The 25,346-nt window shown below is 63.7% G+C and overlaps 4 protein-coding genes across 7 annotated transcripts; 3 read left to right on the top strand and 1 right to left on the bottom strand.

The window, feature by feature from the left end:
- The first annotated feature begins 49 nt into the window (after nucleotides 1–49).
- Nucleotides 50–6,946, top strand: ECE2 (endothelin converting enzyme 2). Of its 2 annotated transcripts, none has more exons than XR_005257996.1 (18): nucleotides 50–502; nucleotides 879–1,023; nucleotides 1,212–1,427; nucleotides 1,501–1,625; nucleotides 1,770–1,916; nucleotides 1,993–2,058; nucleotides 2,230–2,418; nucleotides 2,819–2,961; nucleotides 3,078–3,192; nucleotides 3,441–3,551; nucleotides 3,744–3,842; nucleotides 3,929–4,006; nucleotides 4,189–4,292; nucleotides 4,590–4,700; nucleotides 5,005–5,072; nucleotides 5,253–5,311; nucleotides 5,725–5,915; nucleotides 5,997–6,092. XR_005257996.1 is itself a non-coding variant. In XM_038145933.1 (18 exons), exons 1-18 carry the CDS (start codon nucleotides 416–418, stop codon nucleotides 6,391–6,393), a joined length of 2,268 nt encoding a protein of 755 aa, XP_038001861.1. In that variant the 5' UTR covers nucleotides 53–415; the 3' UTR covers nucleotides 6,394–6,946. The 2 variants fall into 2 exon arrangements, 1 of the variants encoding a protein (XP_038001861.1); XM_038145933.1 differs by lacking the exon at nucleotides 5,253–5,311 and adding an exon at nucleotides 6,217–6,946 and having other exon boundaries at nucleotides 53–502.
- A 55-nt stretch (nucleotides 6,947–7,001) lies between these two features.
- On the top strand, nucleotides 7,002–10,835 carry LOC119704544 (mitochondrial ubiquitin ligase activator of nfkb 1-A-like). Of its 3 annotated transcripts, none has more exons than XM_038145934.1 (5): nucleotides 7,002–7,128; nucleotides 7,986–8,130; nucleotides 8,351–8,438; nucleotides 8,516–8,636; nucleotides 9,383–10,835. In XM_038145934.1, exons 1-5 carry the CDS (start codon nucleotides 7,091–7,093, stop codon nucleotides 10,077–10,079), a joined length of 1,089 nt encoding a protein of 362 aa, XP_038001862.1. In that variant the 5' UTR covers nucleotides 7,002–7,090; the 3' UTR covers nucleotides 10,080–10,835. The 3 variants fall into 3 exon arrangements, with proteins under 3 accessions (XP_038001862.1, XP_038001864.1, XP_038001863.1); XM_038145936.1 differs by lacking the exon at nucleotides 7,002–7,128 and adding an exon at nucleotides 7,563–7,741 and having other exon boundaries at nucleotides 8,008–8,130; XM_038145935.1 differs by lacking the exon at nucleotides 7,002–7,128 and adding an exon at nucleotides 7,563–7,741 and having other exon boundaries at nucleotides 7,993–8,130.
- A 5,370-nt stretch (nucleotides 10,836–16,205) lies between these two features.
- Nucleotides 16,206–20,268, top strand: CAMK2N2 (calcium/calmodulin dependent protein kinase II inhibitor 2). Its single transcript, XM_038145455.1, has 2 exons — nucleotides 16,206–16,467; nucleotides 18,947–20,268. The coding sequence occupies exons 1-2, from the start codon at nucleotides 16,299–16,301 to the stop codon at nucleotides 19,015–19,017; spliced, it is 240 nt and encodes a 79-aa protein (XP_038001383.1). The 5' UTR covers nucleotides 16,206–16,298; the 3' UTR covers nucleotides 19,018–20,268.
- Nucleotides 20,269–21,141: 873 nt separating this feature from the next.
- On the bottom strand, nucleotides 21,142–25,295 carry EEF1AKMT4 (EEF1A lysine methyltransferase 4). The gene is given in 4 exon segments (XM_038145454.1): nucleotides 21,142–21,354; nucleotides 21,356–21,592; nucleotides 23,972–24,255; nucleotides 25,086–25,295. Coding segments are annotated over 4 exon segments (759 nt in total). The 5' UTR covers nucleotides 25,258–25,295; the 3' UTR covers nucleotides 21,142–21,288.
- Between the last annotated feature and the right edge of the window lie 51 nt (nucleotides 25,296–25,346).

The following is a 25,346-nucleotide window of genomic DNA, read 5'->3' as shown; positions in this document are numbered from 1 at the left end:
GATGTTTTCCAAAGAACCACCAATCAAAAACCGTGAGAAGACCGGTGCACATCTGCATGGAAAGTTCCAGTCAGGGGAGGAGGGGTGAGACAGCAGTACTAGGAAACCGTTGCTTGGTGACGGGGACCATGTCTCCGTGGCGATGTGTCACCTGTCGGCAGGGCTGATGCCATGGCTATGCAGAGGGATGCTCCGGTGACGGCCCCCAAGTCCTTCATTAACAGCTGTCCCTGCGCTCTCCAGGGCCACACAGGGCTGGGGACAACCACACTGAGGGGGGTCGGGGGGGCTGCCTCAGCCTCGCTGTGTACTCACTGAGCAGGCACTCGGCCCTGCCATAAGAGCCAGAGGGTGTGGCAGGGCAGGGAACAGCTACCCCCACACCCCTGCCCCAGCCCGCTCCCTCCCTTAGCAGATGCCCAACTACAAGCGTGCCACGCTGCAGGACGAGGAGGGGCCGGAGCCAGCGGGGGATGGCAGCGCCTCTCCCGACAGCGTGGAGGTGAGGTCTGCCCTGGCTCCTCCATCCTTCCCCTCTCCATCCTCTCTAGCCCCCATCCTCACCTTCTGGGGCCTGCCTGCAACCAAGTGGGCAGCGGGAGCAGGGTTGGGAGCCAAGCCAGACATGGCTGTCCCCAGGGATGCACTGGGAGTCAGCCAAAATGCGGCACAGAGTGTGCCTGGATGATCGTCCTTCCTTGTGGCTTGGGGGGGGCTGCCAGCACCCACCACTGGCTTGCCAGGGCAGGCGGGGAGGGATGCCCTGGTCCCCACCTCCTCATGCAGCCACGCCAGGCACTGGGGAGTGGCGGGGAGGGAAGGGGGGCAGTGATGTTTGGCCCCCCCATGGTGCGATGGCAGGTCCTGCTCCTGCCCAGGTGGGGTTCCGGAAGGGGCCAGGGACGCTGCTGAGCCGCCTGGCCTCGCGCAGCCAGCTGGAGCTGGTGCTCTGCGCCATCGCCGTCTCCCTGGCCCTGCTGCTCAGCATCGCCGTCGTCACTCTGGCCATTCAGTACCGCAGAGGTAGGGAGACTTGGCAGCGGTGTCCCCACACCCGGGAGGACACAGGAGGATGAGGAGTGATGGGTCAGCCCAGGGTACCTGCTCCAGGTGCTCTGCCCATCCTGGGGTACAGACAGGGCTTGGCCCTGCTCCGTGCCTCGGTTTCCCCCAGTACACTCCCCCAGCCCCAGGCATGCCTTCCCTGCCAGATCCCTCTCACAGCACGTGCCTGACGGATGCCTGTGTCCGAGTGGCCAGCAAGATCCTGGAGGCCCTGGATACAGAGATGGACCCGTGCCAGGACTTCTACCAGTACTCGTGTGGGGGCTGGATTAAGAGGAACCCGCTGCCCAACGGGCGCTCCAAGTGGAGCACCTTCAACAGCATCTGGGACCAGAATCAGGCCATCATGAAGCATCTCCTAGGTGGGCACCAAGGGGTTGCAAACACTGAGGGGGTGACCCCTGTGTCACGGGGCTGACCCACAGCCTCCCACAGAAAACACCACCTTCAACTCCAGCAGCGAGGCAGAGCGGAAGACACAGCGGTACTACCTGTCCTGCCTCAAGGAGCAGAGGATAGAGGAGCTGGGCTCCCAGCCGCTTATGGAGCTCATTGACAAGGTGGGCAGACACCCACATGTGAGCTGAGCTGCCAGGGCTTGGCCCAGCACACCTCCTGCTTAGCTCTTCACGTAACCGGGGAGGGAGTAGAGCTCGGGGATGCACCGCGTGCCTCCCTGAGGTGCCGGCTCTGTCTGCTGGCAGATTGGGGGATGGAACATCACTGGCTCCTGGAACCAAACCAACTTCATGGAGGTACTCAAGAGCGTGTCAGGCACATACCGGGCAACCCCCTTCTTCACAGTGTATGTGGGTGCAGACTCCAAGAGCTCCAACAGCAACATCATCCAGGTTGGCACCTTGGCCCCCAGGGGTGGCAGGCACCGGGGAACACCAGAATGTCTATGCTGCCTCTCTCTCCCCACAGGTGGACCAGTCAGGGCTTTTCCTCCCATCCCGGGATTACTATCTGAACAAGACTGCCAACGAGAGGGTGAGGCTGGGTGCTGGGCATGCTGCCAACAGCAGTCAGGGGAAACCCATGGCAATGGGGTGCAAGCAGCACTGGGACACACCTGGCATCTCCATCCTGCCCGTTGGGTGCCCACCCAGGGAGGTGGGATGAGCTGTGGCTGGCACTGAGGCAGGGCTTGGGATTCCACAGGTTCTGGCAGCATACCTGGACTACATGGTGGAGCTGGGCACACTGCTGGGGGGCACCCCGGAGCCCACCCGGCTCCAGATGCAGCAGGTGCTGGACTTTGAAACGCAGCTGGCCAACATCACCGTGCCCCAGGCTGAGCGGCGGGATGACGAGAAGATCTACCACAAGATGAGCATCGCCGAGCTGCAGGTGGGCATGGCCCAGAGCAGCCTGGGGAGACCCTTCTGGGACATATGGGGACTTGTCCAGAGGGCACCAAGGGGTCCATGCCTGTTGCTTCCTCGCTCTGGGACACCCTGGGCAGCCCCATCTGCTGTGGGACATGCACTGGCTGTTGAAGAGTAGTGCCCATCCCCTCAGTTGTCACCCTTTGGGGGAAGCTGCCACCTTGTATTGTGGGATCCAGGGGTGCCCTCCTTGTCCTGCAGCATTAAGAGCAGCAGGAGGGGTGCAGAGAAGGATCTGGAGTGGTGAGGGACTTAGGTCCTTCCCAGAAAACACAGTTCCTGCCCCAGGAACTGAGCATGCTGAGCAGGATGCAGCATAGCCATGCCAAGCCCCTGGTGCCACATTCCTGTGTCCCCTCCAGCTGCTGGCCCCTGCCATTGACTGGCTGGATTACCTTTCCTACGCCCTGGCCCCCCTGGAGCTGGCGGACACGGAGCCTGTGGTGGTGTATGGGGACACCTACCTTCAGCAGGTCTCTGACCTCATCAATGACACTGACAGGAGGTGAGGCTCCTCCATATCCCTGGCTGTGGTCCCCACATCAGGGACACATTTTGGGCTCACCAGTGTCTTGAAGTCATAGACTGTGGTGAGCTGCAGCATCTTCTCTACCCCTGCAGCATCCTGAACAACTACTTGATCTGGAACCTGGTGCAGAAGACGGCCTCCAGCCTGGACCAGCGCTTCGAGACAGCCCAGGAGAGGCTGCTGGAGACACTCTATGGCACCAGGAAGGTAACAGAGGGCCCTGGGATCAGACCTCTCCACACTCAGCCTGGAAGCAGCCGGGACCTCCTCTGTCCTTCAGATGCCCTTGGGATGCTAAGACCTGGATGCTTCAGCGGGAACCCAGGGGTTATCTTTTGGGATGGGGGTTTTGCTGCTGCCTATCTCTCTTCTGATGAGGCAGAGCCAGGCTGGGTGAAGGCAGGGAGCAGGGGAGTGGGCTGAGGGTTTCACAGATCCTCATCTCTCTCCCACAGTCCTGCACGCCCCGCTGGCAAACCTGCATCTCCAACACGGATGACACACTGGGCTTTGCGCTGGGCTCCCTTTTCGTCAAAGCCACCTTTGACCGGGACAGCAAGGCCATCGTGAGAATACTTCTGTCCCCATCCCCTCCCCATCACCATCCGCGGGAATCCCAATTCCACCCAAGCCCCAGGGCTGGAAGGCAGGGAGCTGGAAAATGGGACCCCTAGCCCTGGGGAGGTTGTACCCTGTCCACCCTGTCCCCATCGGGGCATTGTGGGGGGTAGGGGGCCTTCATTCCCTCCCCTCCCCAGGCTGAGGAGATGATCAGCGAGATCCGTGCAGCCTTCGAGGTATCCCTGGACCAGCTGGACTGGATGGACGAGAAGACCAGGCAGGCTGCAAAGGAGAAGGTGACCCCAGGGAGGAAGTGGATGGGAAATCTCACCCTATCCATACAAGCCCCCCAGTCTCACTGCTGGGGCCTCTCCCCATGCAGGCGGATGCCATCTACGACATGATTGGCTTCCCTGACTTCATTCTGGACAACAAGGAGCTGGACGATGTCTATGATGGGGTAGGGGGCACCTGGCTTGGGGGGGAGAAGCTTGGTCATGCCAAGCTTGGGGGGGCCCCATTGTCGAGTGATGTCCCTGTTTGGGACGTTACGCAAAGCCACCCAAGTACTGAGTTCATCCTGGCCAGGGTGTGGGGAACCACCCCCGTGGACGTGTGCTCATCCCTCCTCTTCCTCACCAGTACGAGGTCTCTGAGGACTCCTTCTTCCAAAACATGCTCAACTTCTACAACTTCTCTGCCAAGGTGATGGCCGACCAACTCCGGAAACCCCCCAATCGCGACCAGTAAGGGGTGGGCTTGGGCAGAGGAGGGGAGGATGTGATCCTGGGTGCCTGGATGGCGCTGGTTCAGTGGGGAGGAGGTCACCCTCATGGGGTAGCACAGCGCAGTAGGTCACCTGTGGTAGCAGAGGTCACCTGTGCTAGCTGTCGCTTATCCCCAGGCAAGGTCCTTGGTAACAGGATGGGGGCAAAAATGTCAGCTTGGGCTGGGCCTGCGGTGGGCAGTGGCACAGGAGGGTGCTGGGGTTGGGGTGAGAGGGACACACCCCTGCCTGTACCCTGTCCCACCTCCCTGCCCAGGTGGAGCATGACCCCACAGACTGTCAATGCCTATTACCTGCCCACCAAGAACGGGATCGTCTTTCCTGCTGGGATCCTCCAGGCTCCCTTCTACGCCCGCAACCACCCCAAGTGAGTCTGGCATTGGGGGTACCTCCTGGAGCCAGGGGTTGGATCAAGGCCAGCATGCCACAGAGTTCCCCCACAGTCACAAATAAAAGCCCTGAAGGGCTTGAGTGTCCCTCAAGGCTTTACATGCTGCAGTCAAGGCAGCCTGAGTCCCCTTAGGGCCACCAGTGTCCCCAGCAGGAATGATTCCCAGCTGGGTCCCAGCTGGAACAGAGTGTCACTGGGTGCCCAGACGGAGATGGGGTGGGCTGCAATGACATCATTAACACGTCCTGTACTTACCTGGTTCTTTCCTATGGCCCCACAGAGCCCTTAATTTTGGTGGCATCGGCGTGGTGATGGGGCACGAGCTGACCCATGCGTTTGATGACCAAGGTGAGAGCCTACAGGCAGCGCTGGCCCTGACCCCTGTCACCTTCCTGTCCCCCCCCCAGCCCCTGCCCCCAGCATGGGGAAGAGGTGCCCTGGGTGCACAGGGGTCCCGCTTTGCCATCCATTGCATCATGTGTGCTCGTGCCCCGCTGGCCACCCCCTTCTATCGTCCTGTCTCCCCAGGTGACACCTGCCGATACCTTCCCCCGGCTTCTCTGTGCAGCTTTCGCTTCATCCGCTTGGTGAGGATACAGTGTCTGCAGCCCCAGCCCCCTCCTCATCCTCCTCCCTCCAGGGCATGGGATGGGTCCCTCTCGCATCCCCTCTGCTTTGCACCTTCACCACAGCCCCGGAGTCGACATGGGGTCACCGAAGGCATCTGGGGTCACAGATCTGGGCTGGGTTAGCGAGAATGCACTGGGGGATGCCTGGGGACCCAAGTGCACGGCTGAGCCCCGGGCAGAGCCTGCCCACAGCAGGGGCTGGGGGATATCTTCTCCCCTGGGCATGGACCCAAGGTGCCAGGTCCCCCTGGCATCCCCCGGTGCCCATTCCCCCACCACACCCCGTTCTGTTTCGGGACCCCCTGCAGCAGAGGGGCTGCAGTGGGATGGCTTCCCCTGGTCCCAGCCCAACCCACGGCTCGGTCCTGCAGGACGGGAGTACGACAAGGAGGGAAACCTGCGGCCGTGGTGGCAGAACTCCTCGCTGGAGGCCTTCAAGAACCGGACGGCGTGCATGACGGAGCAGTACGGCCGCTACACCGTGCACAGCGAGAAGGTCAACGGGCGACAGACCCTGGGCGAGAACATCGCCGACAACGGCGGGCTCAAGGCGGCCTACAACGTGAGTGCCGCCCTCCGGAGGGGACACGGACCCCCGCGCCTGTCTGTCCCTAGCCGGAGCTTCAGACCAGCTCTCCCGCAGGCTTACAAGTCCTGGCTGCAGAAGAACGGGGAGGAGAAGCGCCTGCCAGCCCTGGGGCTCACCAACCACCAGCTCTTCTTCGTGGGCTTCGCGCAGGTAGGGCGCGGCAAGATGATGGGCTTCCCGCGCCTCCCGGGCTGCTCGGAGCCACCCCGCAGCGCCCCATCCCACACCGGGGGGTGCTCGGTCCCCATCCCTGAGGCTGCTCCCGCTCCGCCAGGTGTGGTGCTCCGTCCGGACGCCCGAGAGCTCCCACGAAGGGCTGGTGACCGACCCCCACAGCCCCGACAAGTACCGTGTCATCGGCACCCTCAGCAACTCCCGGGACTTTGTCGAACACTTCGGCTGCCCCCTGGGCTCCCCCATGAACCCCGGCAAGCACTGTGAGGTGTGGTAGGGACGGGGAGGGTGCTGGGGACAGAGGGGATGATATTCTGCTGCGCTCCCCCTCCCCAGACCTCAGTGGCTGCCGGAGCTGGCCACGGGCAGAGAGCAGTCCCCCTCCTGTGCTCACACTGCTCACCCCACCTCCGCACCCTCCCCGGCCCCACACCAGGCACCCACCGCAGCCCCATCCACGGCTTGGGGCTGGACACGGCCGGCAGAGAGGCTGTAGCATCCCCAAAACGCAGTTCTGCCCCCCAGCCTTGATGTGCTTGAGTCGGGCACAGCTCAGTGTCCCCTGCGCTGCGCCCCCCCTCAGGCGGGCAGGTCAGAGGGGTCCCGGGGAAAGCGCTAGAGCCACGATCCCCCTGCTCCTGCCCCCCAACCTGCCGGAGATGGAGGCTGGGGGCCACCCGGCTCCGCGCTTCCCCTGTCCCCTCCACTGCAGCTTGGCTTCCCCATCCACCTCTGCTGGGACCAGCGGGCGGCAGCGGGGACTCCGGTGCCTTGAGCTGTGGGGGGCTGTCGCCGAGTTTATTTAACGATTAAAAGCAGTTTCCACTTAACCCCTGCAGCTCCGGGTCCTTGGCGGTGCCGGGGCGGGGGGAGCGGTGGGATCCGGACCGCGGTGGGGGGCGACGGCAAAGCTGGGGCCGCGGGGCAGGGGAGACACCCCGAGGGCGGGGAGCGGGGATGGAGGGACATTCTGGATGGACACGTCAGGATGGACACGTCAGGATGGACATTCCCGAATGAGGGAAGCGAGGTGCGGGGAAGAACACAGCAAGGCTGGTGGGGACGAGTCAGAGCCACGGGAGTTCCCCGCCTGCCCCGAGCCTCCACTCCGAGCTGCCGGGGCCCGCCCGGGCCGGTCCCGCCCCGCACAGCGCGGCCCCGGCCCCGCCCCGGGTCTCCCGAGCTGCCGGTACCGGGACCCCGCGGGACTCCTCGGCTGCGGACAGAGGCGCTCGCAAAGGTTGCTGGGAGTAGTGGTTCTGCCTGCGGACGATGCAGGGCATGACGGGAACTGTAGTTCAGCGTGAGGGACTCTGGGAGAGGTAGTTCGGTCACAGCAGGCCCGCCGCCTCACCGTGAGGGCTGGACTACATTTCCCAGCAAGAAGCGCGGTAGGGCCAGGGTCCGGGCCTTGGGCGCCTCGGGGGTACGGGGGCAGCGGGGCCGGGCGCGGCGGCGGGGCCGGGCCGGGACCGAGCCGGGGGCTGGGTCGGGACAGATCGGGGGGCCGGGCCCGGGTGGGAGCCTGGGCCAGGCTTCGGGCCGGGTCGCGGGTGCTGGGCCTCGGCCCGATCCCGGGTGCGGGACTGGGCCCCGGCTAGGCCCGGGATGCAGGGCCGAGCCAGGTACCGGGCACCTGTGGGTGCTGGAGGTGAACTGCCCTCGCCGGGGCCGTGGGCAGGCTTGGCCCTGGGGCGGCAGAGCGTGGGGACAGGGGCAGAGGAGCATCCCTGCCTTGGGGTCAGGGGCAATGAGACAAAGCGCCACCTTGGGGACAGGGATCCAGGGACACCCCTGCCTTCGGAACAGGGGCAGCGGGATGTCCCTGAAATGGGTGACACGGCCCCATTCCCCAGAAAACATGCTCACCTTGCAGGCGTTGTCGCCCAAGCCTGGCACCATGGACAAACCCATCACTCCAGGGGAGCTGCTGTGTCTAGGCTCCAGCCTCGCCTTCTCTGGCCTCTTCTACTACCTGTACAGGAGGAAATCCAGAGTTGTGGCACGCATACAGGTAGCCCTGTCTCTTAGATGCTCTTCCCTACTGCCCTCCATGCTTTGATTTGGATGCACACACTGATGCCTGCAGCCTGCTCCATCCTCTGGATGTCACTTCCTGACACTCAGATCTGAGCAGGCCACATCCTGCAGGCCACAGATCTCCACAGAGCCGTTCTTGGCCTACTCACTGCCCTGTCCCTGCCCATGCTCACACTCAGTCCATGCTCTTCCAGGAGGCCCCAAAGCTCCAGGTTGATGACAATTTGCCAGCCCTGGTGTCTGCAGCTGAGGGGCGGTGCCTGCCCTATGTCGCCCTGGAAGGTAAGGACACCCTGTGGCCCGGCAGGAGGGACAAGGGCCAGGATCTCTTTTGGCCGTGACACATCCCTTGTCCTTAGGCATAGTGCTGCCAGCCCAGGCTGCACTGACCAGCCACTACCATGAGGGGCTGCAGGGCGTGATCCAGAAACTGCAGCTGAAGGAGCATCGGCTGATCTGGAACAGCTTGGCCCGCAGCTGGTGAGTGATGGGAAGGGGCCGCAGCAGGGGGTTTGCAGAAGCGAGTCCAGACCCCGTCGTCTGGGGCCACGTGAGAGGCAGAAAATAACTTGGTTAAAGACTTTAGTCCCTACGCTCAGCTCAGCACCGAGAGCTCAGAGCTTCTCCGTGTTGTGGCCAGCAGGAACAGGGCAGTGATCATCCCCTGGTACTCAGCACTGGTGAGGCCACACTCGAGTCCTGTGTCCAGCTCTGGGTCACTCAGCTCAGGAAGGCCATTGAGCTGCTGGAGCAAGTCCAGAGAAAGGCAGCAGAGCTGGTGAAGGGCTGGAGCACACATCTACTGAGGAGCAGCTGAGGGAGCTGGGGATGTTTAGCCTGGAGGAGACTCTGGGCTGGCCTTAGTGCTCTCCCCAGCCCTCTGAAAGGAGGCTGTAGCCAGGTGGGGATCAGCCTCTTCTCCCAGGCAACCAGTGCCAAGACTGGAGGAAATGGCCTCAAGCTGTGCCAGGGGAGGTTTTGGTTAGAGATTAGGAAGAACTTCACACGGAGGATGATTAGACATTGGAATGAGCTGTCCATGGAGGCTTCCCCACCAGGGAGGCGGTGGAGTTGACATCCTTGGAGGTGTTTAAGGAAAACTGGACATGGCAGTTAGTGCCATGGTCTAGTTGACAGGCTGATAGTCATAGGTCGAACATGATGATCTCAGAGGTCAACATAACTGACTGTGTGATTCTCCACACCCCAACCCTCTGTGCCTGCAGGAGCGAGAGCGAGCGGGTGCTGTCAGAGCAGATCTACACAGTCCCCTTCCTGCTGGCCTCGCCCGGCCCTGAGGCAGCCGCACAGGTGAGTGTGGACAGCCCACTCCAAGCCGTCTGCCTGCCCCTGGAGATGGTGTACGAGCGGTTCCAGCAGCCGTCCCACGGCTTCCGCGACCTGCTGGGCCAGTACCTGATCGGGGAGAAGCCTAAGGGCATCCTGGAGACGGAGGAGATGCTGCGGGTGGGGGCCGGGCTGACTGGCATCGGGGAGCTGTCCCTGCACCCCGACGGCTCCCTGCACCTCCAGCCGCCGGCCCAGGGAGGCGAGTTTTTCCTGTGCCTGGGGGACTGGCAGACGGTGCTGTCGGAGCTGGAGTCGGCCAGCGGGCTCTGGAAGGGGGCAGCGCTGCTGTGCGCGGCGGCGGGGCTGGCCGTCCTCCTGCACGCCCTGTGCCGCGCCTACCGCCGCTCCCGCCCCAGGCAGCAGCCGGAGGACAAGGAGCTGGATGGGGAGGAGGCCGACGACCGGGCGCCCGAGGACTCCTGCGTGGTCTGCCTGTCACGGCCCCGCGAGTGCGTGCTCCTGGGCTGCGGCCACATCTGCTGCTGCTTCCGCTGCTTCCAAGCCTTGCCCACCCGCCTCTGCCCCATCTGCCGGGGGCCCATTGACCGCGTGGTGCCCCTGTACCAAGCCTGAGAGCACCTGGGGGTGCCCGGGGAGGGGCAGCATGACTCGGGCCAAGCCTGGAGCCTGCAGAAATCTCAGCTGTCTCCTCATATGCAGCTGTGCAATTCCTTTTGGGAGGGAGGGGTGTTGGTGTGCCCTTCAGTCTGTTTTGGGGAGGAGGAGAGCTACAGCCTCCTCATCCTCCCTTTGTCTGCCAGAAGGACCCCCTAAACGTGAAGGCTTGGGGGAAATCTATACAATGCCTGAGCTGAGGAGCTGAGACCCCAGCCCCACACTGGGGCACTACTTTGCTGCCAGCTATTGGACTTGTGTCTTTTTCTGAGCCATGACCTCCCAAAAGCCACTCAGGACTTCTCCCTTGTGGTTTTTTTCCAGTGTGTGGATTTATGGGGAGGATTACTAAGGCAAGATCAGGGCTGGTGGGACACAGCAGGCACAGACCCAAACCCCCTGACCCACTGTAGTGATAAATCTTGGTGCCACCTTTGTCCTGCCCCCCAATCCGTGTGCCTACAGCCACTGCCCAGATGACACTGGGGGCACCCAGGGGCTGGCAGCGATGAGTCCCTTTGCCAGCTGCTCTATCGCCAAGATGGGAGCCGTGTCCCTCTGTCGCTCTCTGCAGGGAGAGCAGCTCTTGGGTGCCACAGAGCCTGCCCTCGTGTCCAGCCCCACTGCACCTGGCTTTCCTGCTCACCTCCTGGACAGGACCGGCTGTGGGAATGGCTCGCACTGGTGTGTGGAGTGATAAAGCCAAGGAGCTGAGCTCGGCCTCACCTCTTCCTTCGCGCCGTTAATCCGGGGGCTGGGTGGGTGCCTGGAGCCAAGGCTCTCCCCGTGGAGGGGTGGGCACCACTGCCCCCCCTCCTTCCTCATCCAGGAGCTGGCCCGGGTTCACAATGGAGCCCAGGTGCATCTCCTCCAGATGCAGCCCTGGGTGGGGGGTGGCAGGACACACAGGACCGTTGCCAAGGTGATTGTGCTCCTCGGGTCTCCATGGCAACTGCTCCCCTGGACTGCTCCCCATCACTGCCTGGCTGCAGTTGCCCAGGCAACCCACGGGCTCTCCTGGCTCCTGCAGCTTTGGGGCACCCAGGGTTTGGGGGTGGGGGACAGTGCTGTCAGGCCACTGTCAGCCAGGCAGCAGTGTTGGGATTGGAGGGGGATGATGTGCCCCCTCCCCAGGGCAGTGGCCACAATTGCAGCTGGGCTGGGAGCTTGCTTGGGGCAAAGGTACCTTGGCAGGGTTGCCCCCAGGACTCACAACCAGACAGGAGGCCCCAGAGGACCCAATAAGGCCTCCTGGGACCCACATGCCTTTTTGGGGTGGGGATGTGTGGGGGAATTGTTTCCCCCACCCCGCCTTTTTCTCAAGCCAGCCTCTTCCCTGGGCTGCAGAGTGAGCAGTGGGGCCCAGATTCCCCCTCTCACCCCCCCCAGCATCGGGCATCCCCCCCGCAGCAGGAGGGATTTCGGGAAGGAGATAAATACCAGATGGGAGAGGGCCGGGCTGCCAGGAACACACTCCCTGCATGCCAAGAGCTGCTGGCATGAGTGGGCGCGTGGGCCGGGGAGGGCGGGGGGTGCCCCTGCTCCCCGAGATTGCTCACCTCGTTCCCCAGGGCCCAGCAGCCAGACAAGGATGGGACAACCAGTGAGGGGTCTGCATCCCGCCACTCCCCTTTGCTCCCAAAGGTGCCCAGGGCAGGGAACACATCCCTTGTGCTGACGGCACGGAGGGAGGCTGCCACCCCCCAGTGCTGGGCATAGCCCTACTCTAGCCTCACCTGGGTCTCTGCCGCTCCCAGGAGGCCACCAGCCCAGCAGTGGCCTGGCTGCAGAGCCAGCTGCCAGTCCTGCCTGGCATGGCTCCGGCCAGCAGCATGACTCACCCGCTCAGCTCACCACCAGCCAGACCTTGCCGCGCCAGATCGCGGCACGGGCTGGCACAGGGGCTGGCACAGGGGCTGGCACAGGGGCTGCCTGGCCACGCTGCGGTGCCTGCATCCTCAGACAAACCCGCTGTGTGCCTCTCATGGGTATTTGGTCAGGAGCAGGACAGTGGGGAGCTCACAGTGCCTGGGCTGAGCACTGCCCAGCCTCTCTCCGTGTCTCACAGGCCATGCATCCTGACAGCTGCCTCCTCACGCCCACAGGGTGCCCCTGTGTGCCAGCCCGTGCCCATGGCCTCCACCCGCTCCCCCCAGGGCTGCCAGCCCGCTCTGCCTGCCTCCCTGTCTGTTGTCATGGTGACCAGATCTGTGGTGACAGGCAAGGATGGAGCCTCACACCCCAGCAGGGCTGTTTGCCCAGAAGGGTTGGGTACCCCCCCTTCCTGCTCTTCCCCTGTCACCTCCAGGTCTCGGCAGGGGACCCTCCACGAAGCCCCTGCCCCAGGCAGTGTGCTGGGGTGCTCCATCTGCTCAGATGCCAGGATCGCAGCTGTGTCCAGGCAGCTCGTGAGCAATGGGGACAGCGCCATCCTCCTTCCACCTGCCCTGACAGGGCACTCCCATCTCAAAGCCAGGCTGTGCACAGAGACAGACAAACTCATCTCAGTAATGAAAGCCTGTCATTCTTCCCTGGGGGAGACACTGTCCCTCCAGGGACAGCCTGATCTTCCCACAGCAGCAGCTGCAGGAACAGCAGAAGATGAGGAGCATGCCACTCCTGCACACTTGCCCTGGGCTCACCCACAGGACAGCTGCCAAGCAGGACACTGTCCCCCTACATCTCTGCCCTGAGGTGACAGTTTTTATCACAACCATCGTCTCACAAGGTCATCCCCACTGCCTGTACCCAGCCCCGTGTGTGTCTCTGCTCCCCCAAAACACCTGGACTGTGGCACAGGCAGCACACAAAGTGGCATCCCCATCTGGACTGTGGCTCCTGAGAACCAGCAGCAACAGCCAGGGAGGGGCACGTCCCCAGCCTTTCTAGTGACATAGTCTCTCGTGCTGGGATGGGGACTCAGGGAGAGCTTCAGTGCCAACAGCAGGCGCTCAGTGAGGCCCCCAGTGGCTGCCACTGCTGTGAAACAGAAGTGCCGTTTCACATTTCTTGGCAGGGCTGGAAGCAACACAGATGGAGGCACCCGCACTGGCCTCCTGGCATGCCTTGGCAGCCCCCAGCTCTGTGGCACCAGCCCCAGGTGATAGCACTACCTCCCAGGCGTGCAGCAGGGAAAGCCCTGGGTCTGTGGCTGATGCTTCCTGCCTCCTTTCAGCTCCCTGACATCCAGTCACTGCCTGCCGGGGTACCGACCCCATTCCTGCCAGGCCTTGGACTGGATGGGAGTGCCTGGTGGTTCCCAGCTCCAGCTGCCCGGGGTCTCTGCAGAGCATGGGCAGGACATGCTCCACCACAAGCCGCTTGCACACACACAGGGTGATTTTCCACCATAAAACCACTTGAACCATCAGTGACTGCAGGAAAAGCTCTCACCTCCCTCACAGCACCTGAACTAGGCACCCAAATTCCCACAAGGGTGCAGGGCTCAGGAGCAGTATCCAGGTGTGGAGCTAGGGCATGGCAGGGACTGGTGAGCTCCCAGAGCATCGCCCGAGGGTGGGCAATGCAGCACAACCTCCACTGCCAGCCCCACTGCAGCTGGGAGTCTGATGCTGCGCCTCCTACCCAGCTCCATATCCACCGGGGGGGCATGGCTGGCCTCCAGCCCTTGCATCATCCCCAAGGTGTCCCAGCTCAGGGGCTGCTGCCCAGGTTTAAGGAGCCAGGGCAGGAAGAACACCCTGCTTCCCACCCCCACAGCCTCTTCTTTCCGGTGGAGTTGGCTTTGTGTTGGACAAAAGGCTGCAAAGGAAGCAAGAAAGGAGATTACGTGGCTGCTAAAAGACGAATGAGGAAGGTGGGATGAGAGCCAGGGGAAGGAGAGTTCTCATCTGGCTCACCAGGGGGATGCTACATGCAATGGCAGGGGATGCTACATGCAATGGCAGGGGATGAGGGGTGTTTCTTACGCACCCCATTGCCAGCCCACTCACATTCAGGTCCTTGGTACCTTCCCCTGCTACTCAGGGATGTGTGACAAGCAGCACCCTTGGGGAACCAGTGACTAGATTTGTCCCAAAGAGATGCAGAGCCACAGCATTGCCCTGTCCCACCCACAGCCCAGCTGTGCTGGCACAAATCCAGCCCTCCTCCTGCCTGGGGTAGGCAGATGGTCCTTCCCACACCCCAAATCCCAGGCAGCCCCCCAGAGCTCCCCCCCACCCCACAAGCCAAGTCAAGCAGCTCCCCCAGGTGTGAGGCATTGTGCAGATACAGGTGTGGGATATGTGGGGCCATTCCCAGGGTGACCCCTTTCCAGCCTCTCCCCAGCAGCCTGCCAGGCTGGAAGCCCTCCTGGAGCGCTGCACCGGTGCCACTCACATCCCACACAGCCCATCTGCTCCTCTTGTCGCTCAGCCCCGGCCCCGCGCGTGCCACGGTCTGCCTGTCCCTGCCCACGGGCAGGGCACGTGGGCTCAGCAACGGGAAAAGCAGGCCACATCTCAGCGTGGGCCTCTTGCCTATTTTCCCAGGCACTTTTCACAGGAGCAGGAGCTTTCACTTGAAAAAGTTCAAGCTGGTTCCCCGGCAAAGGCGTGAATAAAAGAATTGCCTTGCCAGGAGAGCAGGTACCACTGCCCCAGCCTGGCTCTGGCAGGGGACAGCAGGGACCGATATTCTGCAGATCCAGACACAAAGGTAAAAGCATGGCTGAGCCTTCCCAAAATAGAAGAACCTGCCTGCCCTCATGGACCAACTCAGCTGATGCTCTTCTGCAGCACCTTTCAACAGGATCTCAGACTATGGAGAGCAAGATGCAGCACAAGGAACAGCAAGATGTAGCACAAGGCTGTCTGGAAAATGCCACTCTCACCCCCTCAAGATATTCTCCCTGGGCTGTGGGCTGGCATGAATGAAGTGCTATTTCCATTCAGGGATCTGGCTTTGCTGCAACCCAGGATCCCCACATGAGCAGCAGGACCTGGATGTGAGGGAACAGCAGGAACCTGGCTGCTCCATGACGGGATGGTCCTCTCCAACCAGCCATAGCCACTGCTGCTGTCACCATCAGTCCAAGATCCAGGGGTCATGGCTGTACCCACAGTTCACTCAAGAAGCACCAACTTTATCCTGAGCTTAAATAGCCCCTCAGCTGCCCCAGGTGACCTGAATGGGGGAGGTCCTGGGTGAGGCTGCTCAGAACCACCGATGCCAATTAATGCAATCACTGCCCTGGCAGTCAACAATGTAGGAGGAAAGATCCAGGGTGGATCTGGGGTAGAGGTGTGTAGATACAAATGGGGTTCTGCAGGGACACTGGGATCACCCCTTGCTGCCCCATCACAGGTCCCCACAGGGGATAGTCCTTCCCCTTTTCCACAGAGAGCCCTCAGGGAAGGGTTAGTGGGACAAGGGCTGTCCCAGGGCACAGTCCCCATGTGGCCACACTGACAGACACCTGCAGAACTACACCTGTGCACCCCTGCATTCCTGCAAAGATACAGAATGGGAGGATGTGTACAAACACACGCACACGTGGCGGCCAAGAGGACTGGCAGGGGTTGAGGCAGGACTGGTGTGGCTCCAAGGGGGAACCCCAGCACTGAATGGGGCTAAAGAGCGAGTGCCTGGATGGGTGTTGGGCAAGGGACACAAGTGAGGGGCTGAGGTAGACCCAGGGTGGGAGCTGGCCTGGAATCCTGAGGGTTGAGCTCTCTGGTCTGTGGGGTGCTGGGGACCGGAGCAGGGTGTTGGGGTCTGTTTGGCATCACCTCTGCATGCCAGGGGAGGGCCCAGCTGTGTCTGGTGGTCCTCAGCTGTCTGACCGGGGGCACCCGCCTGTGACAAGGGTTCCCCTCTCCACAGGGGCACCCCGCGGCTGGGGGCACCCCCGAGTAGAGGCGACCACCTCGGGAAGGCAGGGCCGGGGGGAGCACTGTGCTCTGGGGCCGGGGCAGGGCCGGGGCGGTGGCGCGCTAGGGTCCCCATCCCGAGCGGGCGGTCCCTGGGCACCGGCCCCGGGGGTCCCCCGTCCCTGTCCTGTCCGGGCCGGGCCGGGCCGCGGCGCTCCGGAGCCGCCCCCCGCCGGGGGGGTCCCCGCTCCCCCCGGATGCATGACTTCATCCTTCCGCCCGGGTTTCCTCCCCGCCGCCGCCGCCGCCGCCGCAGACCGGCTCCCGGCTCGGCGCGGCGCGGCTCGGCCCGCTCGGCCCCGCCATGTCGCAGGTGCTGCCCTACGGCGAGGACAAGGTGGGCCGCTACGGCGCCGAGCCCGAGGCGGGGGAGCTGCCCTTCAGCTGCCGCCTGCAGGACACCAACGCCTTCTTCGGGGGCAACCAGGGCAAGCGGCCCCCCAAGCTGGGACAGATCGGCCGCGCCAAGAGAGGTACCGCCGACCCCCGCCTCTGCCCCCCAACCCCGCCTCAGCCCCGCCGCATCCCCGGGACCCCCGCATCTGCCCTTCAGCAACCCCGGGTTTGTCCCGGGACCCTCGGATCTGCCCTGCAGCATCCCCGGCGTCCCTGGTGCTGATTCCTGCATCCCCGGCGTTGCCCCACGGCATCCCCGAGACCCCCCGATCTGTCCTTTTATCCCTGGTGCTGACTCCTGCATCCCCGGCACTGCCCCACGGCATCCTCGGAACCCCCACGTCTGTCCTGCAACGTCCCCGGCACTGTCTCCTGCATCCCTAACGCTGCCCCACGGCATCCTCGGGACCCCCGCATCTGTCCTTGCGTTCCCGGCTCTGCCCTGGAATCCCCGGCTCTGCCCTGGAATCTCCGGCTCTGCCCCGCAGTATCCCTGGCTCTGCCCTGCAGCGTCCCCGGATCTGCCCTGCAGCATCCCTGGCTCTGCCCCCCGGCATCCCCGGCACTGGCCCCTTGCATCCCCGGCACCTTCCCATCTCAACCCCAGGATCCAGGATTCTGCCCTTGTTTCCCTTGCATTCCCGGCACTGGGCAGTGCATCCCTGGCACCCCCGATATCGCCTCACGAGATCCCCAGACTCCCGATTCTGCCTTTGTATTCCCAGTTCTGCCCCATGGCAGCCCCTGTCTCTGCCCTGCAATATCCCCAGCACTGCCCCGCTGCATTCCTGCGACTCCCGGCTCTGCCTCGCATCCCCAGCACTGTCCCTTGCCACCCCCGGCACTGCCGCCAGCATCCCCAGAATCTCCATCTCTGCCCTACATCAGCTCCAGCACTGTCCCCCGGCAACCCTGAGACTCCCCAGCTCTGTGACTGACACCCGCCCCCAGAACCACAGGCTCCCCCGTCGCCTGCTCCAGACACCACGCTGCTCCCCCGGCGCTGCCCTGCAACAGCCCCCGCCTCATGCCGGGACTACCCCTGGGATTACCCTGCAGCATCCCTGGGGCTGCCCCCGGGACTATCCCCAGCACCTCCATGAGTGCCCCTGGCACCCCTCGGGACTGCTCCTCAGCACCCCTGGGACTGCCCCCTTCTCATTCTGGATAAACAAGCCTTTACCCGAGGATGACAGAACAGCCCTCCCGGCCCCCTGAACCTCTCTCCCTTCACATTTCTGCCTGCCGCAGAGACCACCAGCAGCCTCTGGCCATGCTGATCAGCAAATCCCCCCTGCCACTTTACTGTCCCCCCAGGACCCCGTGAGCCCAGCTGTGTCCTGAACCCCTGTACTTTACCTCCTGCTGCAGAGACCCCAGCAATATCTGCCCTGCTTCCATCAGGATCCAAAGAACTGCCCCCTCTCCTGCCTGCACCCTGATCTGTCCCCATTGATCCTCCCCAATGCCTTGGGGACCCTTAAAAATGGCCCCCTCTTTTCCTGCAGCCCCCATCCCACCTGCTTGGGGGTCCTCCATAGGCAAACACCCCTCCTTAAGCTGCAGGGATAAGGAGGGAGGGGAGAGTTTCCCCCCCCCAGCGCCACGGGGGGTGAGCGCTGCCTGCTCCACTGCCCCCTTTTGCAGTGCTGGAGGCTGGGTCTAGCAGCACCCCCGGGCTGATGGGGGATGCTTCTCCTTCGGTGGTGTAGGGGGGGGTCCATCTGCTCTCCCAGTGATTCTGGCAATGGGTGTGTGGGGGGGTGTTGTTTAACCCACCCCCAGGAGGGCGATGGGGGGGATTGCTGACCCCCCCCCCCAGTAGGGATATTGGGGTAGGGGTCTGCCCTCCACCCCCAGAGTGGTGTTGATGGGAGGCACCAGCCCAGGCAGTCATGGTGTGGGGTAGGGAAGGTGTGTGTGTGTGTAGCTCCCTGGAGATGCTTACAGGGGTCTGTCCAGCCTCCCACCGCTGCTGCTGCTGCTGCTGGGGAGGGGGCTGCCCAGTGGGTGATGCTGAGGGGGGTCTCTCTGGAAGGTGACATGACGGAGGGTTCTCCAGCCCCCCATGGTGACGCTGATGGGGGTTCGTGCAGCCCGCCATGCTGGTGGGGGGCTGTCCGGCTCCCCCCCAGCGATGCCGACGGCGGGGGTGGGTGTCCTGCGCAGCGGGTGATGCCGATGGGGGTCTGGCTGCCACCCCCGCCGAGCAGGCGGTGCCCCCCCCGCTGGGTCATTACCCATTCCAGTCCTGTTGCTCTCATCAGCGCCTGCCGCAGAGAGGAGGGGGGGTCCTTCCTGGTCTATTCCTGCCCCCCCCTTCCCTAATCACCCATCCAGAGGCAGCCGGCTGGCTGCAGGGGGGAGGCTGCCCCTACCCAAGCCGGGCAGGGGGGTGATCCCCCGCCGTTCATCCCGATTGTCCCCACCTGAACCCCCTTTGCCCCGCTGCCCGGCACCCGGGGGCGCGACTGGAGCCCGAAGGGGGCGAGAGCGGGGGTAGAGGGGCAGAGGCTGTCGCGTCCCCTCGCCCACGCGCCCCCCCTGTCCCCGCAGTGGTGATCGAGGATGACCGGATAGACGAGGTGCTCAAGGGCATGACGGAGAAGTCGCCGCCGGGGGTGTAAGCCGGGACCCGCCGCCAGGACCCGCCGGCCGAGCCCCGCTCCAGCCCGCCGCCCCGCATGCTGGCTGGACCGCCGACGAGGAGGGGGAGGCCATGCCCGCTGCCCCCCCCGGCCCGGGGGGGGGCCCTGCAGCCACCACCACCCCCCCCCGAGCCATGCACTTTACCCCTCCGCCTCCCCCGGGGCCGGGACAAACCGCCGAGCCCCCCACCCTGGGCGAAGACCCCCCTCCCCGGGGAAGGGGTCCGGCCCCCTGCTCCGCGGCGCGTCCCCCCGATCCTCCTTGGCGGAGGGTCCCCGAATTCCGGGGCCACCCGGCCCCATGAGCGGGGGGGGGAGCGCTGCTGTCCAGAGACATTTTTTGCTCCATCGTTTTTTGCATGAGCTTGGTGGCCCGGGCGGCCGGCCCGGGGGCCGAGGGTCAGCCCCACCACTCCGGCACGCTTCTTTTTAAACAGAAACTCCTCATATTTGTATTTTTATATCCGAATCTTTGTTAAAAACGATCTGCTGACGTTGAGATGTCAAAGTAACTGCATCGAGAAAACAAACGAAAACGACCAACCGACCAACAAAAAAAAAAAAAGGTTCATATTTTTTTCCATAAGAAAAAAAAGACAAAAAAAGAAGAAAAATACGAGGGCAAAATTTAAAGGGGGGCGAGAGTGATGGAGGGAGCATGAGGAAAGCCACAGGAGGAGGGAGGGGAGCAGGGACCCCTGGCCCGACCCCCCGCTGGCAGGCAGCGGGAGCACCGGAGGGTTTGGCAGCATCACCGGCCGCTGCAGTTCCTTCCCGGCAGCACCGGGGCAGAGCCCACCGGGGCCAGCTGCAGGTGCCGGGGGGGTCCCAGCACTGCCCCTCGCTTGAGGGCGGTGGGGTCAGGGGAGAGTGGGGAGGGCAGGGACCGGCCTGAGTCGTTGTTTTTAATTTTGTACTTTAATTTAATTTTATTTTTTAAGAAGCTTCTCGGGGGGTTCTGATGTGCATGAGAAACTTGTCATCTTTTTCAATAACCTACGAGTGGCATTTATGGAGACAACGACGCAAAAAAAAAAAGAAAAAAAAGAAAAAAAAACACAATAAAAAAACAAACAAAAAACTGAGGGAAAAAAAAGAAAAAAAAAAGAAAAAAAAAGATACTTGTGTCATGATGTTCTACGAATGATCCATTGTAAATTTAAATGCCATTTTTCACTGTACTGGTGAACAAAATGCAATGAATAAAATACATTCATGTACCCAGGTGAAGCCAGCAGTCGCCTGCTCCTTTCTGTCCCTTCCTCGTGCCAGCTGGTTTTTGGGGTGCCTGTGGGATGGGGTGGCATGGCCAGGATGGGGGCTGACCCCAGAGCCCTCCGCTGGCTCCTGGTGCAGGGGGAGCCGCTGCCTGACCCACTTACACCTTCTGCCCGGAATAGCAGCCCAGCAGCTCGCGCCTCCATGCTGTCCCCGCCCAGGAGGGGTCCCTTTTGCCCACCCCAGGGGGAGTAGGAGCCCAAAGAGCCTCTGGGGACACTGCTGGTGGCACCCATGCACCTGCCACACCAGCACACACACGCAGCCAGTCCCGGCAGCCCACGGTGGCTCACCCGTCACCCACCCTGGCACACTCGTGTCACCATGCTGCTGGCCCCAGGCACACGGGCCAGGCGTGTGCAGCACACCGGGATTGTCACCACAGGCAGGAGTGGGGATGGATGGGGAAAGAAGCAAAAATGCTGCCCTTCCCGCCCTGTGGCACCGCCTGCCCCGTGCTGGCACATTCCAGCCTGGGCCCCCCACTACCTGGGGGGGGACAAGGACAAGGACACGGTGCCCTTGCACACCCCCATGGCCAGGGAGGCTGGGGCAGGGGTCCTGGTGCAGGATAGGGTGGAGCAGTGGGCATATGGCCCCCCATACCCAGTGCCAGCACCCCCATTCTGCCCTCAGCCCGGCTGTCCGTGCCAAGGGGAAGGGATGGGGGACAGGGAGCCACTCCCTGCAAGATGGATGGGTGAAATTAAACCCGATTCGGTTTCATTACTGGCTGCAAAGCCTGGACTCCTGGCTGCTCTCCAGCTCTGCAAGGAAAGGCCAGGGAGGGAGCACAGAATCACCAGAGCATCCCTGTGCCCACCAGAGGAGGCCGAGTATCCCCCTCTTTCCTCCCATTAGCCACATCTCTGTGCAGCTCACAGGGGGATGCACCGGCTCCCTGTCTCCCGCCTGTGAGGATGAAGCATCTTAAGGCTTTATTGGGTGGGGGGAGGCGGGAAAGCCCCCGGGTCACAGCTGGATGGCGAGGAGATAGTCCTCGTCGTCGTCCGGGGGGGCGGGGGGCGGCGGTGGGGCGGGGGGGCGGGGGGGGCTGGTGCAGCCGGCGCCCCAAGGCCACGTCCTGGGGCTCCAGGGGCTGCCCCTTGCGCATGATGTAGAGGAAGTAGTGGAAGGCACCGGCGTCGCCGTCCCCACAGGCAGCGTGGCGCAGGGACCAGCCAAAGGCCTCCTGGGCATAGTGGGGCTTGCGGAAGTGGGGCTGGGCGAAGGTGATGGAGATGAAGCAGCCCCTTGGGCGCAGCACCCGGCTCACCTGCGTCAGGAAAAGCCCCGTGGTGGGGTGGGGAAACACAGTGAGGTTCACTGCTTTGGCTCCGTTCCCAGGGACCCCCTCACCATCTGCCAAAGACCCCTCCCAGCCTTTCCCATCACACCCCCAAACTTCTTGTCCTAACCTTGACCCCCCCAAAAGACACCCCCGGTCTGACCTGTCCCCAGACCACCCACAGGGTGGGGCAATCCACCTCTCGCTGCACCCCAAAATTCCTCACTCCCACCCACAGCAGACAGCATAGAGACCCAACCCTGTTATGGGAAAAGCTTCACCCCTTTGAGCACAGGGTCCCCCCAAGCACAGCATGGGACACCCATCCCACCCACCTCTCCCCAGACCACCCAGTACTGCCACCAAAACCATAATCAGAGGGGGATGCGGGGGGTGTTTGATGGGAAAGGACTCAAGCCTTTTAATCACCATTTTCTCCCTGCTGGAATTAAGCCCCGCTAACAGGATGGAAAAGAACATCAATTTTCCTGCTTGGCTTTATCCAATGTCAAAAGGCTTTTACGGCCAGCGCCCGCGTGCTCAGCATGCAAAGGCAGTGCCTGGGGCGGGCGGGCGTCCAGCCCCCTCCCCGGCACCCTGCCCCGGGCAGGGACACCTCCAGAATCCCCCGGCAAGGGCAGAGAGTCACCGCTGCAGGGGACAGGGCTGGAGGCCAAGCGGGGGGTTCCCCAGCTCTGGTTTAATCCTGCTGGGAAGCTCCAGCTGGGGAGCTCTGGCTGGGGCCAGCGGAGGGGACAGGCAGCCTGCGTGTCCTCCCCTGCTGCGGCGGTGGCTTTTGAACCAAACCCTACCGGTTTTGGCCAGGAAAAGGGGAAGGCAGGTCCCTACATCCCTCTCTGTATCCTGGCTCAGTATCCCTCCCTGCTAAGTGCCTGAAAATCTGCCCTGGGAAGACCCCACGGCTTCCCAAGCTATGGGCGGGGAGGGGGGTCCCCGGAGGTGGGGGCAGGCAGGGATCTCCGGCTGGAACTGAGCGAGGCAGGCATCCCGCATGTCCACATCCCATCCCTCGTTAATAGAGCAATAATGGCCGTTGCTTGGAGACGAGCGCAGGAAACCTTCCATCCGTCAGCAGAGCAGGGGGGCCGAGGGGGCTGCTTCCCGCTCCCGCCACACCCGCTGTCCCCAGCTCGCTGGGACAGGGCGTCCCTGGGGTGTCCCCACAGGCAGGGTGGATTTTCAGGTTCTTACATGCCCCCAGGAAGAGGAAGACGGAGGCTGTGAACCCCCCAGTGAAGGGGAATGGGGGTGGGAAGGGAGGTACCACGGATAGACCCCTCTGAAGGGACTTCCAAAACAGGGAGCAAGCGGGAACACCCAGCGAATCCCCCTGGGGATAAGGACAGCAGGGACCGGCTGCGGGTGGAAGCTGGTACCCAGTGATGCTGGGGGAGGGCAGGGATTGAGCAGAGGATTAAAAAGGGAAAGAAAAAAGGGAAAATTAAATCCCTGCCGTTTGGCAAAATGACAAGGACAGGCAGCAGCGCTGGCAAGGAGGGCAGGGCGCGGACAGCGAGCGCAGCCCCACTGCCCTGCCGGGGGCTGCACCCCTCACAGGCTCAGCCGGGCAAGAGAGGACTGGCAGGGCTGTCAACAGCCACGAGCACCCTTCCAGCACCCAGTGCCTGCAACCCCAGGGTGCCAGGGAGGTGCAGCAATTAATGATCCTGGCAGTTATTCCCGCAGGGTGGGAGAGGCTGCCAGGACCCGCACCCCCGCGCCGGGACAGGTTCAATCTGGTCCCGACGCCGCCAATTAACAGGGCCCCGAGGCATCACCCGTCCCCGTGGCAACGCCACGGCCCTGTCGATGCTGATGGGAGTTGCCATGGCAACACCAGACCAGATGATGGGGACCCCGGCTAAGGCGATCGAAGCTGGGGCGGGGGGTGCAGGGGGGGGCAGAGCTCTCACAGCCCCACGGTCATCACCTTGCCCTGGGCAGGCAGGGCCACCTCGGCGTGTCCCCCTAGGTCCCCTATAGCCACCCACGCTAGGACGGGGCCCATTTTTACGGCCAACTCTTTGTATTTAGCATGCACATAAAGAGCAGGGTCATCCAGTCCCCCAGCAGGACCCAGGGACACATCCTGCTCCATCCACCTCCCTGGGGAGGAAATGATGGGCTGTAAGAGGGGGCAGTCTCCCACCCCCAGGAGTGCTGGGAGCTCCCCAGGTGCCCCCCTGCAACATAGCTGATGGGCAGCACCGGCTGGGAGGACAGAAACACCGGCTGGGGCTCCCACAGGGAAGCAGGGTGGTGAGGAGGCACTCAGCACCTTCCCCCACCCCAAACGGGGACGGGGTCCACCCTCTGCACCCCTACTCAGTCCCCCCACCCCCGTACCTCCGCCAGCACCCGGCGCATCGCAGTGGCTGCCTGGGGCGAGACGTGCCAGGGGTCGGTTTCCTCCACCATAAGCACGTCGAGGGTGCCCTTCTCCAGCACCACGTCGAAGGAGGCGTCGGGGAAGGCGAGGGCGCGGATGTCCATGACGGCCCAGCGCAGGCCGGGGCAGCGGGCGTGGCGGGCACGCATGGCCGCGATGCAGGCGGGCGAGAAGTCGATGCTGGTGACGTCGGTGTAGCCCAGCTCGTGCAGGTCGTGGCTCAGGGCGCTGTTGCCACAGCCTGCGTGGGGCACAGCTCACACAGGGCTCGGGGTGCCCGTGGGGGTGCTGGCACCCCGACTCTGTTCCCGGGGTCCAGGGGAGGGTGCGGGAGGGCTGGGGCTGCTGGAGAGGGGCGGGCGATGGCTTTGATGCCAGCTAGTGAGTGTTGGGCTAGTCACCAATTACCCCTGTCCGGCCAGGTGGGTGCTTCGGGCTCCTACCTGGGGCAGCCCTGCACACCTGATCCCCTCACCTTGGGGTGGGAGGCTTGGGGAGGCTGGAGGCAGGAAAGAGGCAGGGGCCGTCCCCAGTTATCCCTCCCGCAGTGCTGTGGGGCAGGAGCCGGCCATGGTCCCTGCTGGATAACTCCAGCGGGAAATTAGGGAACTTCGGCGGGGGGTTTTATCGGGTGCGATGGCGAGAAGGATGGAAGAATTGGTGTCTCAACAGGACACGGGAGGACGCGGGGAGAGCCCCGCTACCAACCCCTCCCCTCGAAGCTGCTCCGCCGGAGCTCGGCCGCTCACCGGGGGGGCCGAGGGGGATCCCGGCGAGGGGGGCGGATTTGGGGGCTATTAAGCGCAGCTGGCAGCGGCTGATCCGCTAACAGGATCGGTGATTACACCCGCTTAATCCCGCCGGCGGATCAGCCCGCAGGTGGGATTACCGGGCGGTTATACCCGCCAGCACCCCCGGCACCGGGGCCACCCCGCCGGGCCAGGCTGGGCGCAGCTCCCGGTACCGGCCCGGCGCCACACCGCCCCCTGGCGGCTAGCGCCAGCGCATCCACCGGCGGGATCCCGAGCCCCGCCCGCCCTCCACCGGGCACGCCGAGCACAGGGCACGTACCGAGGACGAGGATGCGGTCACCGGGGCGCAGCTCGGGCTCCAGCTGCGGGAGAAACCGGGAGAGCCCCCCCAGCCATTCGCGGGTCTCGGCGCCCTCCTGCCGGTACAGCTCGTCCCAGAACCGGCGCCGCCCGTAGCGGGGGGGGCCGGCGGGCGCGCGCCGCCGCTCCATGCCCGGGCGCGGGGCGGGAGCACCGGGCGCCACGTGCCGCCCGCGCCCCCACGTGCGCCTTCCGGTCCGGCCGGTGCGCCGCGCCGAGC

The sequence above is a fragment of the Motacilla alba genome, chromosome 9 (genome assembly GCF_015832195.1).
Source record: "Motacilla alba alba isolate MOTALB_02 chromosome 9, Motacilla_alba_V1.0_pri, whole genome shotgun sequence".
NCBI classification, from domain to species: domain Eukaryota; kingdom Metazoa; phylum Chordata; class Aves; order Passeriformes; family Motacillidae; genus Motacilla; species Motacilla alba.
Note: the sequence above shows the minus strand (reverse complement) of the source record. Positions and strands in the feature narration are given on the sequence as shown.

Coding starts and splice junctions, on each gene's coding strand:
- ECE2 (XM_038145933.1), top strand. CDS start 416: ATGCCCAACTACAAGCGTGCCACGCTGCAGGACGAGGAGGGGCCGGAG. Junction 1,428..1,500: donor CATCATGAAGCATCTCCTAG/GTGGGCACCAAG, acceptor AGCCTCCCACAG/AAAACACCACCTTCAACTCC. Junction 3,552..3,743: donor ACCGGGACAGCAAGGCCATC/GTGAGAATACTT, acceptor TCCCCTCCCCAG/GCTGAGGAGATGATCAGCGA.
- LOC119704544 (XM_038145934.1), top strand. CDS start 7,091: ATGGACACGTCAGGATGGACACGTCAGGATGGACATTC. Junction 8,131..8,350: donor GAGTTGTGGCACGCATACAG/GTAGCCCTGTCT, acceptor ATGCTCTTCCAG/GAGGCCCCAAAGCTCCAGGT. Junction 8,439..8,515: donor GCCCTATGTCGCCCTGGAAG/GTAAGGACACCC, acceptor CCTTGTCCTTAG/GCATAGTGCTGCCAGCCCAG.
- CAMK2N2 (XM_038145455.1), top strand. CDS start 16,299: ATGTCGCAGGTGCTGCCCTACGGCGAGGACAAGGTGGGCCGCTACGGC. Junction 16,468..18,946: donor GATCGGCCGCGCCAAGAGAG/GTACCGCCGACC, acceptor CTGTCCCCGCAG/TGGTGATCGAGGATGACCGG.